The 16656-nt window shown below is 41.7% G+C and overlaps 1 protein-coding gene across 1 annotated transcript in view; it reads right to left on the reverse strand.

Annotated features, from left to right (window-relative positions):
- The window catches only part of TMC1 (transmembrane channel like 1), a 69627-nt gene that overhangs the window by 10888 nt on the left and 42083 nt on the right, over positions 1–16656 (reverse strand). The window contains exons 11-14 of the mRNA XM_068423576.1: positions 15120–15314; positions 6690–6869; positions 6318–6470; positions 4597–4725 (exon numbers count right to left, since the gene is read on the reverse strand). Coding sequence (XP_068279677.1) covers positions 4597–4725; positions 6318–6470; positions 6690–6869; positions 15120–15314 — 657 coding nt within the window. The remainder of the gene's footprint in view (positions 1–4596; positions 4726–6317; positions 6471–6689; positions 6870–15119; positions 15315–16656) is intronic.

The following is a 16656-nucleotide window of genomic DNA, read 5'->3' on the forward strand; positions in this document are numbered from 1 at the left end:
CCTTAATTAAACCTCTTTCCTTTATAGGCTCTGTTCTGTTGATTGAATTACTGTATTATATTCCATTAACATCCCTAATGATAATAAAAACCAAAGAGCAAAAAATAAGCCTGAAGTATTAATAGATTAATGTATGCATCTTCACTTGACTACTGGAACTCTCAGTTCAAGCCAAGCTGTTCTACAGTTCACTGTGTGGCTCCCAACACCAGGAAACTGCAGGCATCTCACAAAAAAACCCATCTAGTAGTACCATCCAGCTGTTCTGGATACCCAGGATCATTTCAAATAGCACTAGGAACCTGTGGTTGGGCAGGTCATGAAACAAAAAGTCCCTGCATAAAAAGCAGGTGATTCACAGTAAACAGCAAGACAGAAGAGGCTTCAGGAAGCCCAAGTGGAAGCCAAATCATCCTAGGTAAAGAGTCTGTCCTGTAGTCTTCAGAATGGCTTTCAGGCTTGCATTCATTCAGGCTCATTCTTTGATCGTGGATATTCTGACAGGGAAAAGGTCCAGACTATCACTTCAACATCTTTGGAAAATATGATATCTGAGCTATTTCCTGTCAGATGTAGTGCTGGCAGCAAAGATTCACGTGTTCCACACATCCAGCCTTAGCTATTGCAATGGCCATGTAACATCTGAAAACCTGAAGAAACTCCAGATGCAATTTAAGTATGTGAAAATACATGGTTCCACAAGCTGTGCTGGCTCTCTGCCCACATTGTATTCAAATTCCTGCAATTGATATTGATATTGCAAGGATTATAACTTGTCTGTCCACAACCTGAGCAGCTGGTAGTCTTTGTCTCAAGCCCTACACCAGTGCTATTTGAGACAAAACATAGAATTAACAAAAAGAAACCTGAACCTTGCTCTAAAGGCCGAAATGTCATAGGAGCCAGCCAATAGCAATGAGATTGCTATACTAGAAAACTGTTTTTTCTATAGAAAACACTAAAACTTTCTCATCATGTGGAAAATTATCATTTCCCAAGAGACTGCTTTTAGTAAAACAAGAAATTTGTACGCATATGAAGGCAAAATTTTGAGGAAAGGATGACAAAAGGATGGCAGAACAGCTACAATGGCTGTTCTTGCAGGTGTACCCAAGGTAGCTTTAAATGACTTAGCTCTTTTCCTTTCCTCTCAGTAAGTACAAAAGACGCTTCAGGAGCTTCACAAGCTTTGCCAGTACCCTGAGAACTACTTAACAGGTGAAAAAGCAGCACCAGACCTTACAGTGCAGGTATCTTAGCTGGATAATTTAACCTAGATCAGTTCTCTGTAAAAGAGTGAATGTCTCAACTCCCAAGTGAAGAGCTGTACACCCGCTTATGTTATGGGACTTAGTAACTTTATTTCAGCTAAACTAATTCTAGCAAAAAAATATATATAAGATTTATAGAACAAGTTCTTTCATATTATTGGGAATAAACAGGAGGAGTTAGAAATCCATGTTTGGTCAGGGGGTTATGATCTAGTGGCAATTACAGAGACTTGGTGGGACGCCTCGCATGACTGGAATGTGGTCATGGATGGCTATGTCCTGTTCAGGAAAGACAGGCCACTAAGGAGAGGTGGTGGAGTTGCTCTTTACGTGAGTGAGCAACTAGAACGTATTGAGCTCTATCCAGGGGCGGATCAGGAGCAAGTTGAGAGTTTGTGGGTACGAATTAAGGGGCAGGCTGGCATGGGTGATACTGTTGCGGGTATCTATTACAGGCCACCGGATCAGGATGAGGAGGGTGATGAGGTCTTCTACAGGCAGCTGAGAGCAGTCTCAGAATTACGGGGCCTGGTTGTCATGGGGGATTTCAACTACCCTGATATTCGCTGGAAGGCCTACTCAGTCAGCCATCCTCAGTCCAGGAGGTTCCTCCAGTGCATTGATGATAACTTTCTGATGCAAATGGTGGATGAGCCAACTAGGAGAGGAGTGTTGCTGGATCTTATTCTCACTAACAAGGAAGGTCTGGTTGAAGCGGTGAATGTTGAGGGCAGCCTTGGTTGTAGTGACCATGAGATGGTGGAGTTCAGGATCTCATGTGGCAGGAACAGAATAGCTAGCAGAATCACAACCCTGAACTTCAGGAGGGCCAACTTTGGCCTTTTCAAGCAATTGCTAGGGGAAATCCCATGGGACAGGGTACTAGAAGGTAAGGGGGCCCAAGATAGTTGGTTAGCATTCAAGGACTGCTTCTTCCGAGCTCAAGATCAGAGCAACCCAACAGGTAGGAAGTCAAGAAAGGGTACCAGGAGACCTGCATGGTTAACCAGGGAACTGCGGGGCAAACTCAAGTGGAAGAAGAGAGTGTGCTGAACATGGAAGGAGGGGCTGGTCACTTGGGAGGAATATAAGTCTGTTGTCAGAGGATGTAGGAAGGCAAATAGGGAAGCTAAGGCCTCCTTGGAATTAAACCTTGCAAGAGAGGTCAAGGACAACAGAAAGGGCTTCTTCAAATACATTGCAGATAAAACCAACACTAGAGGCAATGCAGGCCGATTAATGAATGAGGTGGGTGCCCTGGAGACAGAGGATAAAAAGAAGCCTCTGTCTATACTCCTGGAGGTTGTCCTGAGGAGCCCTGGACCCCTGAGGCCCCAGAGGAAGTCAGGATAGAGGAGGAGTTTGACTTGGTTGATGAGGGCTGGGTCAGGGACCAATTAAGCAACCTGGACGTCCATAAATCCATGGGCCCTGATGGGATGCACCCGCGGGTGCTGAGGGAGCTGGCGGAAGTCATTGCTAGGCCACTCTCCATCATCTTTGCTAAGTCGTGGGGAACGGGACAGGTGCCTGAGGACTGGAGAAAAGCAAATTTCACTCCAGTCTTCAAAAAGGGCAAGAAGGAGGACCCGGGTAACTATAGACAGGTCAGCCTCACCTCCATCCCTAGAAAGGTAATGGAACAACTTGTCCTTGGTACTGTCTCTAGGCACTTCAAGGATATGAGGATCATTAGGGGCAGTCAACATGGCTTCACCAAGGGGAAGTCATGCTTAACCAACTTGATAGCCTTTTATGAGGACATAACCCGGTGGACAGATGATGGTAAAGCTGTGGATGTGGTCTATCTTGATTTCAGTAAAGCGTTTGACACGGTCTCCCACAGCATCCTCGCAGCTAAACTGAGGAAGTGTGGTCTGGATGATCGGGTAGTGAGGTGGATTGTGAACTGGCTGAAGGAAAGAAGCCAGAGAGTAGTGGTCAATGGGACAGAGTCTAGTTGGAGGTCTGTGTCTAGCGGAGTCCCTCAAAGGTTGGTACTGGGACCAGTTCTATTCAATATATTCATTAATGACTTGGATGAGGGATTAGAGTGCGCTGTCAGCAAGTTCGCTGATGACACAAAACTGGGAGGAGTGGCTGACACACCAGAAGGCTGTGCTGCCATTCAGAGAGACCTAGGCAGGCTGGAGAGTTGGGCGGGGAGAAATTTAATGAAATATAACAAGGGCAAGTGTAGAGTCCTGCATCTGGGCAAGAACAACCCCATGTACCAGTACAAGTTGGGGACAGAGCTGTTGGAGACCAGCGTAGGGGAAAGGGACCTGGGGGTCCTAGTGCACAGCAGGATGACCATGAGCCAGCAATTTGCCCTTGTGGCCAAGAAGGCCAATGGCATCCTGGGGTGTATTAGAAGGGAAGTGGTTAGTAGGTCAAGAGAGGTTCTCCTCCCCCTCTACTCTGCCCTGGTGAGGAATATTGTGTCCAGTTCTGGGCCCCTCAGTTCAAGAAGGACAGGGAACTGCTAGAGAGAGTCCAGTGCAGAGCCACAAAGATGATTAAGGGAGTGGAACATCTCCCTTATGAGGAGAGGCTGAGGGAGCTGGGTCTCTTTAGCTTGGAGAAGAGGAGACTGAGGGGTGACCTCATTAATGTTTCTAAATATGTAAAGGGCAAGTGTCATGAGGATGGAGCCAGGCTCTTCTCAGTGACATCCCTTGACAGGACAAGGGGCAATGGGTGCAAGCTGGAACACAGGAGGTTCCACATAAATATGAGGAAAAACTTCTTTACAGTGAGGGTAACTGAACACTGGAACAGGCTGCCCAGAGAGGTTGTGAAATTTCCTTCTCTGGAGACATTCAAAACCCACCTGGACGCATTCCTGTGTGACATGATCTAGGTAATCCTGCTCGAGCAGGGGGATTGGACTAGATGATCTGTCGAGGTCCCTTCCAATCCCTAACATTCTGTGATTCTGTGATTCTGTGTGATATTTTTCTTCACAAACACTGAATGCCTCAGTATGCTAGAAGACCCTATGCGAAATCCTGTAGAAATCAATGAGATTGTATTCCGTGTAACAAGGGATGAGTCTTCAAATTGGAAATGTGTGAAAAATGTGTACCCAGTTTTCTTACACAATCAAATGAAAAAAAAATTACATTCCCTAAAGTTACCAAAGTCTAAAGAATTAGGCATAAGCAAATTCTGTGAAAAACTAACACAATATTGTTCAGGAATATTAACGATGATGTGTCTAGCCAGCTGTTAACTCTGAGGATTGAAAGGAAAATGTAATTTACTACAAAAAGTGAAATTATAATCTGACAAAGACATTTGAAATAGCAAATCAGATACTTACAAATCCATACTCCAAGTCCCAGCACCAGCAGTAATTGAAAAACCTAACAAAGACAGCTCTCAAGAAATCACCAATTAGAATCGTGATGTATGTTGTCATCGTGTCAGAGACTGTCAGCCGCACAAATTCCTGTTAGAGCAATATTTTCTTTTAAGAATATATTTAAGCAATTAATAATTACAATAATGATAAAATACTGGACTAGATCCTTAATTGTGCTTACCCTGCTTCAACATGGAAAAGACTCTGCTCCTCCTCTATATTCACAGATTTGAAAAATGCCAGGAGAAAAACTGCCCCTCATTTGCTAAAGATGTACTTTGCTCTAGTTTGTGGTCATATTATCAGATGAGAGAGACTTCTAGGATATGATTGGACTGAGAAAGGCTTCCAGCCAAGATTGCTGCTATAATAGAAATCTGAGCTAGTATCTTAACCTGCTTTTGATCTCTATGATTTTGGAAAGATTAAAAAAAAACCCAAAAAACAAGTGAATGGCTTTCTCTCTCAAGGAGCACCAACTCCCGGTGAATATGGAGAGGAAAGAAGAAAATTTTAGTAAGTGCCGCTAAAGCCTACTGTAACAGGCCTTACCCCAATAGCCCAAAAGGCTATTACTTTAAGGGTGACAGAGCACTGGAACAGGCTGCCCAGGGAGGTAGTGGAGTCTTCTTCTCTGGAGACATTCAAAACCCGCCTGGACGCGACCCTGTGCAACACAGTCTAACCTGCTTTGGCAGGGGGTTGGTCTAAATGATCTCCAGAGGTCCCTTCCAACCCTAGCCATTCTGTGATGCTGTGATTCTACTCTCCCTGATCTGAAATTAAGGAGAAAATTAGTGCAGCGATGAGCTCTCGGTGTTCCTATCTTATTATTCAGCATCAGTAAAAAGAATAGAGGGGCTGTTTTTCCCACCTGTCTGCTCCCTGCTGGTGATTAATTCAGTCAGGAGTGGAGATAACCAGATGGAGAGATTGTCGGAGAGATTGTCAGAGAGATAGAGCAACAGCAGAAATTGTGATTCAGCGGTGAATTCATTCTCATGCACAAAACAACAACAATTCAGTATGATGAAATAGAGGAAAGGGGGATGTTAGAAAATTATTTGGAAATAACATTTTATATTAATAGGCCAAAAAGAAAAATGTTCAACTGAATCAAATAAAATGACTGAGCAGATTTACTATTAAACCACTCTTGTTCTTTCGCATTATGTAACTTGGCTAAAGACCTTCTCAAAAGCACACTGCTGTAAGAAGTATCTTACATGTATTTCCTTGTTGAGCTACTCTTTTTTTTTAATCTTTTCTATAGGTCTGTTGTAGTCAGCAACTGATTTGGTCTGATCAAATTCTAATCAGAATTACCGCGTTTATTAGGGGTTGTGATGAATCCAACTTTTCAAAATTGCTAAACAGGTTTTGCAAGGCAAAGAGGAAGAGGAAGGCAAATGAAGAGAATAGTGAAAAGGAGAGGGGGAAAAGAAATGCTTTCAAAGCTATCAACCAACAGAATAAAGAATTCCCTACTAGACAGGGTCCAAAGAAACACAAATAATTTTTCCTAACTTTTTAGCTCAAGAAAAAGTCCCACATTTGCTTTTCCTCACATTTTCCCACCTTAATGACACTTATTAGCAGAAATAAAGAGGGTTTAGATATGATATCTTGTCACAGACTATGAGCTATTTTCAAATATGAGCTCAGAGCAGCTACTTTACCTGTCCTACCATTGTTTCCCAGCATGGCCCTCTGGGGACATCTGCAGGGTCCACCTGTATTGGAGGAGCAGTTAAATTTTCTGGAATAGTACCATTGTACAGACTGGCTTCCCATATTGTCATGTTATACTTGACTATCTTTTCTTCTTCCAGCTAGGTAAAGAAATAAATTGGGGGAAAAAAAAAATGTGAGCTTGTTACCATCTCTCAACCTTTTCTACTCCAAGACTCCCATTACCAGCTCAGGCACAGATGTGATTTACAGTACAGAAAGAAAAGAACGGCTTTCACTGACATGTTTGTGACTGGCTGGAAATCCTCATCCTTGCCCAGCTACATGTTAAAAATAATGAAAGAATGTAAATAGCTTGCCTTGAGATTGATTTCATCCATTAGGGCGATAATGAAAGTGTAGAGATTGCCCAGAAAAAGAGCAAAGATTCGTCCCAGCTGCCATCTTAGAGCTATTCGAGGGTGGTAGTTTTCCAGAGAACTAATTACATCAAATAAAGTTGGACAGAACATTCCTAAAAGTGACATAACCATATTTACCTGAGAGGGGGTAAAAGAGAAAAAAAAAAGTTTACAGTGAAATGTTAGTAGCAAGTTCTTTTATTATTATTGATTTTGGTGGAGGATATGTTTCCATTGCTACTTTTTATTTGGTTTTTGATTTAATGAAAAACAAAATCCATTCTGGGAGTCACAAGATGTTTTCACAAAGGAAGAAAGGGATGAAAAGACAGTTGTAATCTACTGCAGATAGATATATGAGATCTTTTTTTCATTTTACATTTCACCTAAACCTCCAAAATAATCAAATGTTATTCTGACCAGAACCTACATTTTAACTAAAATTCTACCCTCAGAGAACTTAGCAAAACTTATTTTCAACACTGTTTTATGCTACGCCTCTACCAGATCTTCCCAAAAGACACTTAGATAAAGCACTGCACTAAACTAAATTTATCTGAGATCTCACCCGAAGTTAATTCTAGATGTCACGGAATCATAGAATCATAGAATTACAGAATATCTCAAGTTGGAAGGGATCCATAAGCATCACCGAGTTCAATTCCCTGCTCCTCACAAGACTACCTAAAACTAAACCATATGACTAAGAGCGCCTTCCAGACGCTCCTTGAACTCTGGCAGGCTTGGTGCCGTGACCACATCCCTGGGGAGCCTTTTCCAGTGACTAACCACCCTCTCAGTGAAGAACCTTTTCCTAATGTCCAATCTGAACTTTCCCTGACACCGCTTCATTCTGTTTCCTCATGTCCTATCCCTGGTCACCAGAGAGAGGAGATCAGCACCTCCCCCTCTGCTGCCTCCCTTGAGGAAGTTGTAGACTGCCATGAAGGCACTCCTCAGCCTTCCCTCAGTCTTCTCTTCACCAAGCTGAACAAACAAGTGACTTCAGCTGCTCCTTGGAAGTCTTGCCATCAAGGCCTTTCACCATCTTGGTTGCCTTCCTCTGGAAACACTCTAATAGTTTGATGTCCTTCTTATATTGAGGCACCCAAAACTGCACACAGTACTTGAGGTGGAGCTGCACCAGTGCAGTGTGGAGTGGGACAATCAACTCTCTCGACTAGCTAGCTATGCTGTGCTTGACGCACCCCAGGACACAAGTGGCCCTTTTGGCTGTCAGGGCACACTGTTGACTCATATTCAACTTGCCACCAACCCAAACCCCCCAGATCTCTTTCCATGGGGTTGCTCTCCAGCCTTTCGTCCCCAGTTTGTGCATATAACCAGGATTACCCTGTCCCAGGTGCAGAATCTGGCACTTGGCCTTCTTAAATTTCATACAGTTGATGATTGCTCAGCTCTCTAGCCTGTCTCAAATCTTATGACCTCACTGCATAAGCAAATTAAAGGGAACCCTGTTTCTTTCTGCCTGATTTTCTTAGAAAACTCTAATAAGATTAAAACATCATCTTAGCAGTACGGAAATGGAACAAGTTTACTGAAAACAGATAACTAGTTTTACAGGAAGTTTAAAATACAACACAGCTTACAAATTCTACAGGTGAGGGTGTCATTCTAGTAATGTAATATGACGAAGTGATTATTGAAAATTACTTCAAGTCTGCTTGAACCTTTTGGTTCTATTTCATTGTGTCAGCCAAAAATGAAAGTAACTGAAAAAGTTTGAGTGCAGTTATTCAATTTCAATTTAAAATAATATCTCATTACAAAAAGTGCAACTTTAAGGGACTAAAAACAACAATCAAGAAACAGAAAACATTGTCTCAACCTAAGTCACAAAGGTGATTGGAAAACACAAAGATGTTTATTTGAGATTAATCATATTTAAACAAGTAAAAATAATTTATTTAGTCACAAAAAAACCCTTAATGGTTCACAGAACTCTAGTCTTCCAGTTGCTGTGAAACTAGCATTTCTCGGTCACGCTGGAATCCATTTTGCTAGAACTATTATGAATTTTAACGTATTTCTAACTTCCTGCTACCAAGAGAGTTAGGACTGCTCTTGCTTCCCAGAAAAAATATAGCAGCAGAAAGGCGCTATGCCAACAAACAAGTTCACTCAGTTACAGATATACACATTCCCACTCTTAAAAGTTTCATCCATGAGACTGGTGTTCTTAATGAAAAGAAATAAATGGCTTTTTTTTTTTCTGTTTTTCTGTTCTTGTGTTTTAATGAGTTCTAGAGCTAACTACTGGATTTTTGCATTTGTAGGCAATCAGTAGTACTTTCTGTGCATGGCTTGTGGCATCCTGTGAGAAGTGTGTAGAAGTTTTTAATGATTACAGGAATTCACTGATGTTTCCTAGGTATTCAGATAGTGTTATTTGTAACTGGGATTACCTTATTAACATAACAAGAAGTCACTGTTACCTTGTAACACTCAAAAACGAAACAACCAATCAAAAACTTGTAGCTGTCATTTCTTGCAGCACTTGGGTTTATAACTGAAAAAGGCAGAATTTATATTTTAATCTCCTGCCACCTTTTACCTTATTACATTAACAGCTGTGATGGGTTTCATACATTAATGCTTTGAATAAATTTTCTGATTGGTGATCAAAAATTGGTTATTTTTTCTTCATAATGAACTGTGTAAACTCTTTTATCTTAAAGTCTTCAAAGTATCTAACAGAGTTTATAACACATATTGTCTCAGTTACCCTTAAACCAAAGACTTTATGCCCAATATCCAGGGAACGATCCAGGGAACTATAGGCCTGTCAGCCTGACCTCGGTGCCAGGCAAGGTGATGGAACAGATCATCCTGAGTGCCATTACACGGCACATGCAGGACAATCGGGGCATCGGGGCCAGCCAACATGGATTCATGAAAGGCAGGTCCTGCTCGACCAACCTGGTCTCCTTCTATGACAAAGTGACCCGCTTAGGAGATGAGGGCAGGGTTGTGGATGTAGTCTATGTAGACTTCAGTAAGGCATTCGACACTGTCTCCCACAGCATCCTCCTAGACAAACTGGCTGCCCGCGGCTTGGATGGGTGGACTCTTAAATGGGTTAAAAACTGGCTGGATGGCCAAGCCCAGAGAGTGGTGGTGAATGGGGCAAAGTCCAGCTGGCGGCCAGTCACTAGTGGTGTTCCCCAGGGCTCAGTTCTGGGGCCGGTGCTGTTCAATATCTTTATAGATGATCTAGATGTAGGGATTGAGTGCACCGTCAGTAAATTTGCAGATGACACCAAGCTGGGTGGGAGTGTCAATCTGCTGGAGGGTAGGAAGGCCCTTCAGAGGGATTTGGACAGGTTAGATAGATGGGCCGAGACCAACGGCATGAGGTTCAACAAGAACAAGTGCCGGGTCTTACACTTCGGCCACAACATCCCCCTGCAGCGCTCCAGGCTGGGGGAAGAGTGGTTAGAAAGCGGCCCGGTGGAAAGAGACCTGGGGGTGCTGATCGACAGCCGGCTAAACATGAGCCAGCAGTGGGCCCAGGTGGCCAAGAAGGCCAATGGCATCCTGGCCTCTATTAGGAATAGTGTAGCCAGCCGGTCTAGGGAAGTGATCGTCCCTCTGTACTCGGCACTGGTGAGGCCGCATCTTGAGTACTGTGTTCAGTTGTGGGCCCCGCACTTCAAGAAAGATGTTGAGGTGTTGGAGCGAGCCCAGAGGAGGGCGACCAAGCTGGTGAAGGGTCTGGAGGGTATGACCTATGAGGAACGGCTGAGGGAGCTGGGGTTGTTTAGCCTGGAGAAGAGGAGGCTCCGAGGTGACCTTATTGCAGTCTACAACTACCTGAAGGGAGGTTGTAGTGAAGTGGGAGTTGGCCTCTTCTCCCAGGCAACTAGCAATAGGACAAGAGGGCACAGCCTCAAGCTTCACCAGGGGAGGTTCAGGTTGGACATTAGGAAGAATTTCTTTACAGAAAGGGTTATTAGACGTTGGAATGGGCTGCCCAGGGAGGTGGTGGAGTCACCATCTCTGGATGTGTTTAAGAAAAGACTGGACATGGCACTTAGTGCCATGGTCTAGTTGACAGGGTGGTGTAAGGGCAACGGTTGGACTCGATGATCCCTGAGGTCTCTTCCAACCTGGTTGATTCTGTGAATATGGCCCAAGGTGGCAAAGCTGCAGGAGTCAACTACGGTCAACACGACCAATCATGAATTCTTAAAATTCAAACTTATTGTAACAGGCTGTATATCCTGTTTATCAATAGAAATGTTCAGTCCTGTTGTGATCCTGCTGAATTGCAAATCGGAAGCCTCACTGACTCTGATGTCTCCTATACTCCTGTGGCAACAAGTTTCAGAGGCAAATGTCTGCATAAGAGGAGATGTCCTGGGTCACATCAAAGGTTGGCCTAGCCCAACAGATGCCCAGGGATGAGCAAGAACAGGGCAAGAATATATGAATAACAAGTCCTAGACTCCAGCTATATTCAGTTTGGGTATTTGTTCAGTCAGGTGTGGGTTTTTATGTATTTAGTAACCCCTAGAGGATTTCTCTTTCATGCCCTAGATCAGTCTTCCTTCAGACGGATGTAAATTTTGGCATTTATAGCACTGGCACCCACCATCTACCATTCCTTCCCTTTTGCTTTCTCTGAAGCTGGCTTCTACTCAATTTATTTGATGTTCCTTAGTTCTCATACTGGAAGACACAGTGAATATGTATTTTGGAAGAAAAGGTATGTCCTTTGGGTAGTTTTAAATACAGTACCTGCTAACTTTATTGCAAGTTTCTTTGTTACTGCATAGGAGAGGCAGGACAAAAGTCACTGCTTTTTTTTCTCTTGACCATTCAGTATTTTCTATATTTTTATTATGTTCTGCCTTTTTTGCTACTTATCTGAAGCAAGCATATTCTTTCTTTTTTGCTTTCTATCTGCATTTTTCTGTGCCTTGACTATTCAAGTTCCCCATCTCAAGAGCATTTCTAATTCTGGAGAAAAGACGTCATTAAGATAACAGGTGAAATGAGGCACAGAAACTTGCAACGCTGAAAAGCGAGAAATTATTACCACTAAAAATGCAATGTTTTACTGAGAAAAAATGTAGCACATTGAGTTTTCAAAATCCAAAAATTATGATGGGTTCTGTATTTCAAAAGCATAAACATTTTTCATACAGTTTCACGGATATATTATCATTGTATTTTTTAGTCTCTTGTGAAGGATTTTGCTGAACAAAGAAATCATCCATTGAATTGTTCATTGAATTTCAGCCACTTTAATCTAGTTTGATTTCAGAAAGGAGCTGATTTATATTCTGGGCTTCTTGTCTACTTGAAGCTTAGGTGCTGGAGCAGATATTCTTCCACAGTTTTTTATCAGTGACAGTTTCACTGCTCTGTGTAACTCTAAAATTGTGGTATGATATGCCAGAAGAGGGGTACATGCCAGCATGCACACATGGTAGAGTTATGGTTGACAGCCAATGTGGTCTTATATTCACCATCTCTTGAGTGAATCTCAAACGCCCTCTCTGTCCTACAAAGATAGAATTTTCCTGAAGAAAGGAACAACCACCAAGAGGCACCCACTAATTATTAAAACTCTCATTCAAAACACATTTTTTTAATCTCTCTATGACATTAACTACTCCAGATACCAACTCCCTGCATGACACTCTGAAAGCTAGAAAATTACTGCTTACACAGGCTTTTCCAGCTACTATGAATCTGGTGAGAAATCCTGTGACTGCAATCACGTCTCAACACCAGCCACCCAGCATATTAAACTGTGACAACACAACATTAAATATTGAACACTGGCTGCTTTTTGGTTAAATGATAAGTTCATTAAGAGTAAGTAGTCTCACTAAAATAAATCATATCTTCCACTAACAATGATTGCAGCAGTCATAGGTTTGTTTATCATATGCTGCAGAAAGCACTAATAAAGACCTATTTTTCTAGAAAATAGTTTCATTTTTTAAAAGGAAATTAGAATTAGAAATTATATTTCATACTAATAAAAGCTGCCTGCTGATTTCTATAATTAGAGCATTGACAACACGGCTTAATAACTTCGATATAAATGTACTCCATATCCACTACTAAGAACAGTAAAGTAAATAGCAGGATATTTTTAGCAAAAGATCTATGGGGTTATTTAAGCTTGCAAGATCTGAAATGTTAAAGCTATATTTTTTTTGTTGCTGGAAAAAAAAATGATGCATAAAACTTATCTCCTTTTTGCCCAAATATTGTTAATTATTCTGATTTAGAGAATCAGTCTGTCTCCTCTTAAGTTTTCTCTGCTTTTAAGTAGCTTTATTTTTAAACTCTACAGGAATATATCTGAGCAAACAGGGTGCCTGAGTACCAGACTACCTTCTAGCTCTGCAAACTATCATTTATCAAATGAGAAAAGTCAATCTTGTTCAGCAATTTTAACCCAATTTCAGAACACTTTACCAAGGGAATCAGTGGCATTATTCTCTATTTTACCAAAAATTCCACAGTCATGGGGAAATTGTCACATGGTGCAAAACCATCATTCATCCATGACCAACCACCAGGCCACAGCCATGTATGAGGGGCGATGCAAAGGCTAATGAAACCCCTTAACAGTCCCAGTCTGCCTGTTTCCACTAATTCCTTGCTCTCCGTGATACACTAGACAATTTTCTCTGAACTGTGATCTGACAGAACTAGATACTGCTGATATGAAGAGGAAGTTTAAAAATTTACATCATTATGACAGAGAAGGATAGTCAGAGAGAAAAAGGTCTTGTCCACAGTCACCAGTGGCACTTTATTAGGCTGTGAGCTTCAGGAACAGATGATATAAAATGTATTTACTCTGGATCGCTCCAAGGACACCATAATTATGTGTAAACATTTTTTAATCCCTTAGTACATCCAGTGTGATGAAAAAAGTTTCTTACAAAAGGAGTTTAATATTCTTGTGAAGAATGCCAATTTTTACATACTGTTGCTTGAATTGTTTGTAGGAGTTGCACTTTCATTCGCTCTATGTAGTACATTAAGTGTTTATGGGGTTTTTTTCTGATCAAAATCTCAATTCATGTATTAATAACACAAACATAAGAGAGCCTGATCTAGAAAGTAAGAAAAATGTTTAAATGGCTGTTACATAGAAGCCGAACATATTTACGTAATTAAATATTAATATCCAATCAAGAGCACTATTTTGTGCCTCACAAATATGTTCATTACCTGTCAATAGGAAAAATTCTTTAGCCAAATAATGGCAATGTTGCCTTATCCACTCTCCTTTAGAGACACACCTGCTCCAGATCTTAGTTCTGTGATACAGAGTCTCCTCAGCAGTATTTTTTTGTAAGGCAAACAAAAGTAAAACAATTAATGTAAACATGCGTATGTGTAACTACTTTCCAGATTGCAGCATAAGCTAATATAACAGCTTTCAGTAGCACAGATCTTAGTACAAATCTGTTACCACGCCTTTCAGCTGAGAGAAAGCTGAATTCCTCCTGAACTATCTTCATCTGCTAGTCTGTTGTCACACCTAGAGCTCGTGTTGCTTTAAGCCAAGCAAATTTTGTACACAGCTTTTCTTTCCCATCAGATCTAAATGTAATAACTTTTATCAAGTAACTTCACCCAATCTCAACAGCCCCATTTCACTGGATTCCAGGGGTGGATTGCTGGAGTTCATGTTACTTCCTCAGTCAGGTTTTGATGTTGAAAATTAGGGATTGACTTTCCTCATTCCATCATCACCCATCCCAGCAGCTTTGTGAGGCTAGCATCTTTTTGCCTTATCTTAAATCAGGTGTCTACTTTACACTCCAGTTCATAAGATGAGCTGTAAGTAACAAATAGCTAGTTTTACAACATACAAAACAGTGTGTTTGCTAAGAAAGTAAAACCCACCGAGGTTTTCATACAGCAACAGTGACTTCAGGTGCTTATTGTATACTGTTATAGCAATCACTTTCACTATACACCTCTATCAGGCAGGGCTGCATCTGCTCTAGAAGAAAGCAAATTAAGCGCAAAAAAATGGTATTAGACTCTCGGACTGGGCAGCTGGAACAGGAAGGCATGAGTTTCTTCCTGTTGCTACACTGCAGAGTTGTATTCATGAAGCCCCAAATAACTTTGGATATGCCCATACACCACTCACTTTGGTTGGGCTAGTCTCAGAGGTAAAGCAACAGGAGAGCAAGCTCCTTGAGAGATCTTGTGAGTCCATAGAGAGGCTGGAAAAGCATCTTAAGAGCACAGAGGAGTGAAGATAAAGACATTTACCACCCACACTCAGAGTATTTAAATTCTCAGGGAAAAAATGCAACATGCAGAGTAGAGGAACACAGTTTCAAACCACATCTATGTTAGAAATGTGCTAGCACGAACTTCATTTCTTTCCCACCACCCGTAGTTCTCCAGACCTTCCAGGGCAAATTTCTGGGATCTTCTGACAACAAAAAAGATGAGGTAGCCACTCCCAGCAAGCGTGCACAGGGCTAAGAAGTTAGCAAGAACCCTCAGGAATCGAGTCAAGTGTATATTTTCCTCTTTTCGGCTCTCCTGCTCCTCCACGATAGCTTCCTGCACTTGTTAGAAAGAAAATAATTTTATGAGTACTTTAATGGTCAAGACCCCACATTGCTTCCCCAGTTGTTAGAAGTCAGTTAAATAAATTATGATTACGCAAGTGCACATCTGGGCATCATGTTTTGAGATGAGCTTATATTGTCTCATAAAATCTGTTTTGGATGCTGGCAGACTCTGGGGTTTTGGCTCCCCAGAGTTTGCCTTGCTTCCGTTGAATGTATTTCCACTGAGCCTTGTTACACCTGCACTCGTGTGCCAAAAAGAAACCAGCATGTTCTGTCAGTTTGCAAGGTGTTATAAGGCTGAGTGACCCAGCAGGATAAATGTGTGATTATTTGGCAGAAAAGGAACTGTCCCACTTTAATAATGTGCATTTGTGAGAAAAGAGCAAAAAGTTTTATTCTGAAAGTCAGCATTTCAGAAGGAATGAAAAGACAGTTTAGATGTAGGAATCCCAAAAAAAGGGAAACAGTGCACAGCTTCAGACTGCAGAATAAAATGTTTGCCCCACATTCACCCTTGGCCGGGATTGATGAATACTAAGACTCGTAACTATAATCTGCAGCTTCTACTTTTGTCAGCAGGAAGAATTTTTGCTCTGAAGTGTCCTCATGAAAAGGGAGTTTGGTTACAGCTTCTCACTTTAGTATAGAGATCAGTTGCCCAGAGGGGAAGCTGAACTCCTACTTTGTAATAATTACTCTGCATGGTTCTGCTTTTCTTATGACTTGTGTTTTTTACATAAATGAAAGGAGATTGCAGCAGCTCTTGAGCAAAACTACCATGACCTCACCCAAGCCAAGACTTCACCCTTTCTCTCTGAGGTTCCTTGCCTGTTTGCAAAACCGCAGTAAAACTTCATGAGCTTATTTATCAAAAATAAGTCTCTGTCTCAGCTTATCTGTATTCTTCCCCAAATAGCTTTCAGCAACTGATCTTAGTAGTAGGCAGGCAGGGAAAGCTCACACATTTTCAGTGATTTTAGTCAGTATTTCTCCAATATTTGTTTTCCTGGGACCTTTTATTTCTACTGACTTTGAGTGCAGTTATCTTTTATGCCTAGAGTTGGGAGAGTGGGCAGGGTGAGGTGGTATATTGGCTATATCACCATTGCAGAAAGGAAGGGTGTTGTGTGTGATTGGATAGTGCAGCTAGTGCTTGGTCCTTAAGCTCCCATGCTGTACATTGTTAGTGTGACTGCAAGTCTAGCATCTTGTTCCTTACCTGGCATCACCTTGCCAGTGTATTCCCTGTACATTATTACATTGAAAATTAAGTTTTCCTTTATATGTTGCACTGGTGTGTCCCAGTGACCCCAGTGTAGAAACACATTCTT

Source organism: Nyctibius grandis, chromosome Z (assembly GCF_013368605.1).
Source record: "Nyctibius grandis isolate bNycGra1 chromosome Z, bNycGra1.pri, whole genome shotgun sequence".
Lineage (NCBI taxonomy): Eukaryota > Metazoa > Chordata > Aves > Nyctibiiformes > Nyctibiidae > Nyctibius > Nyctibius grandis.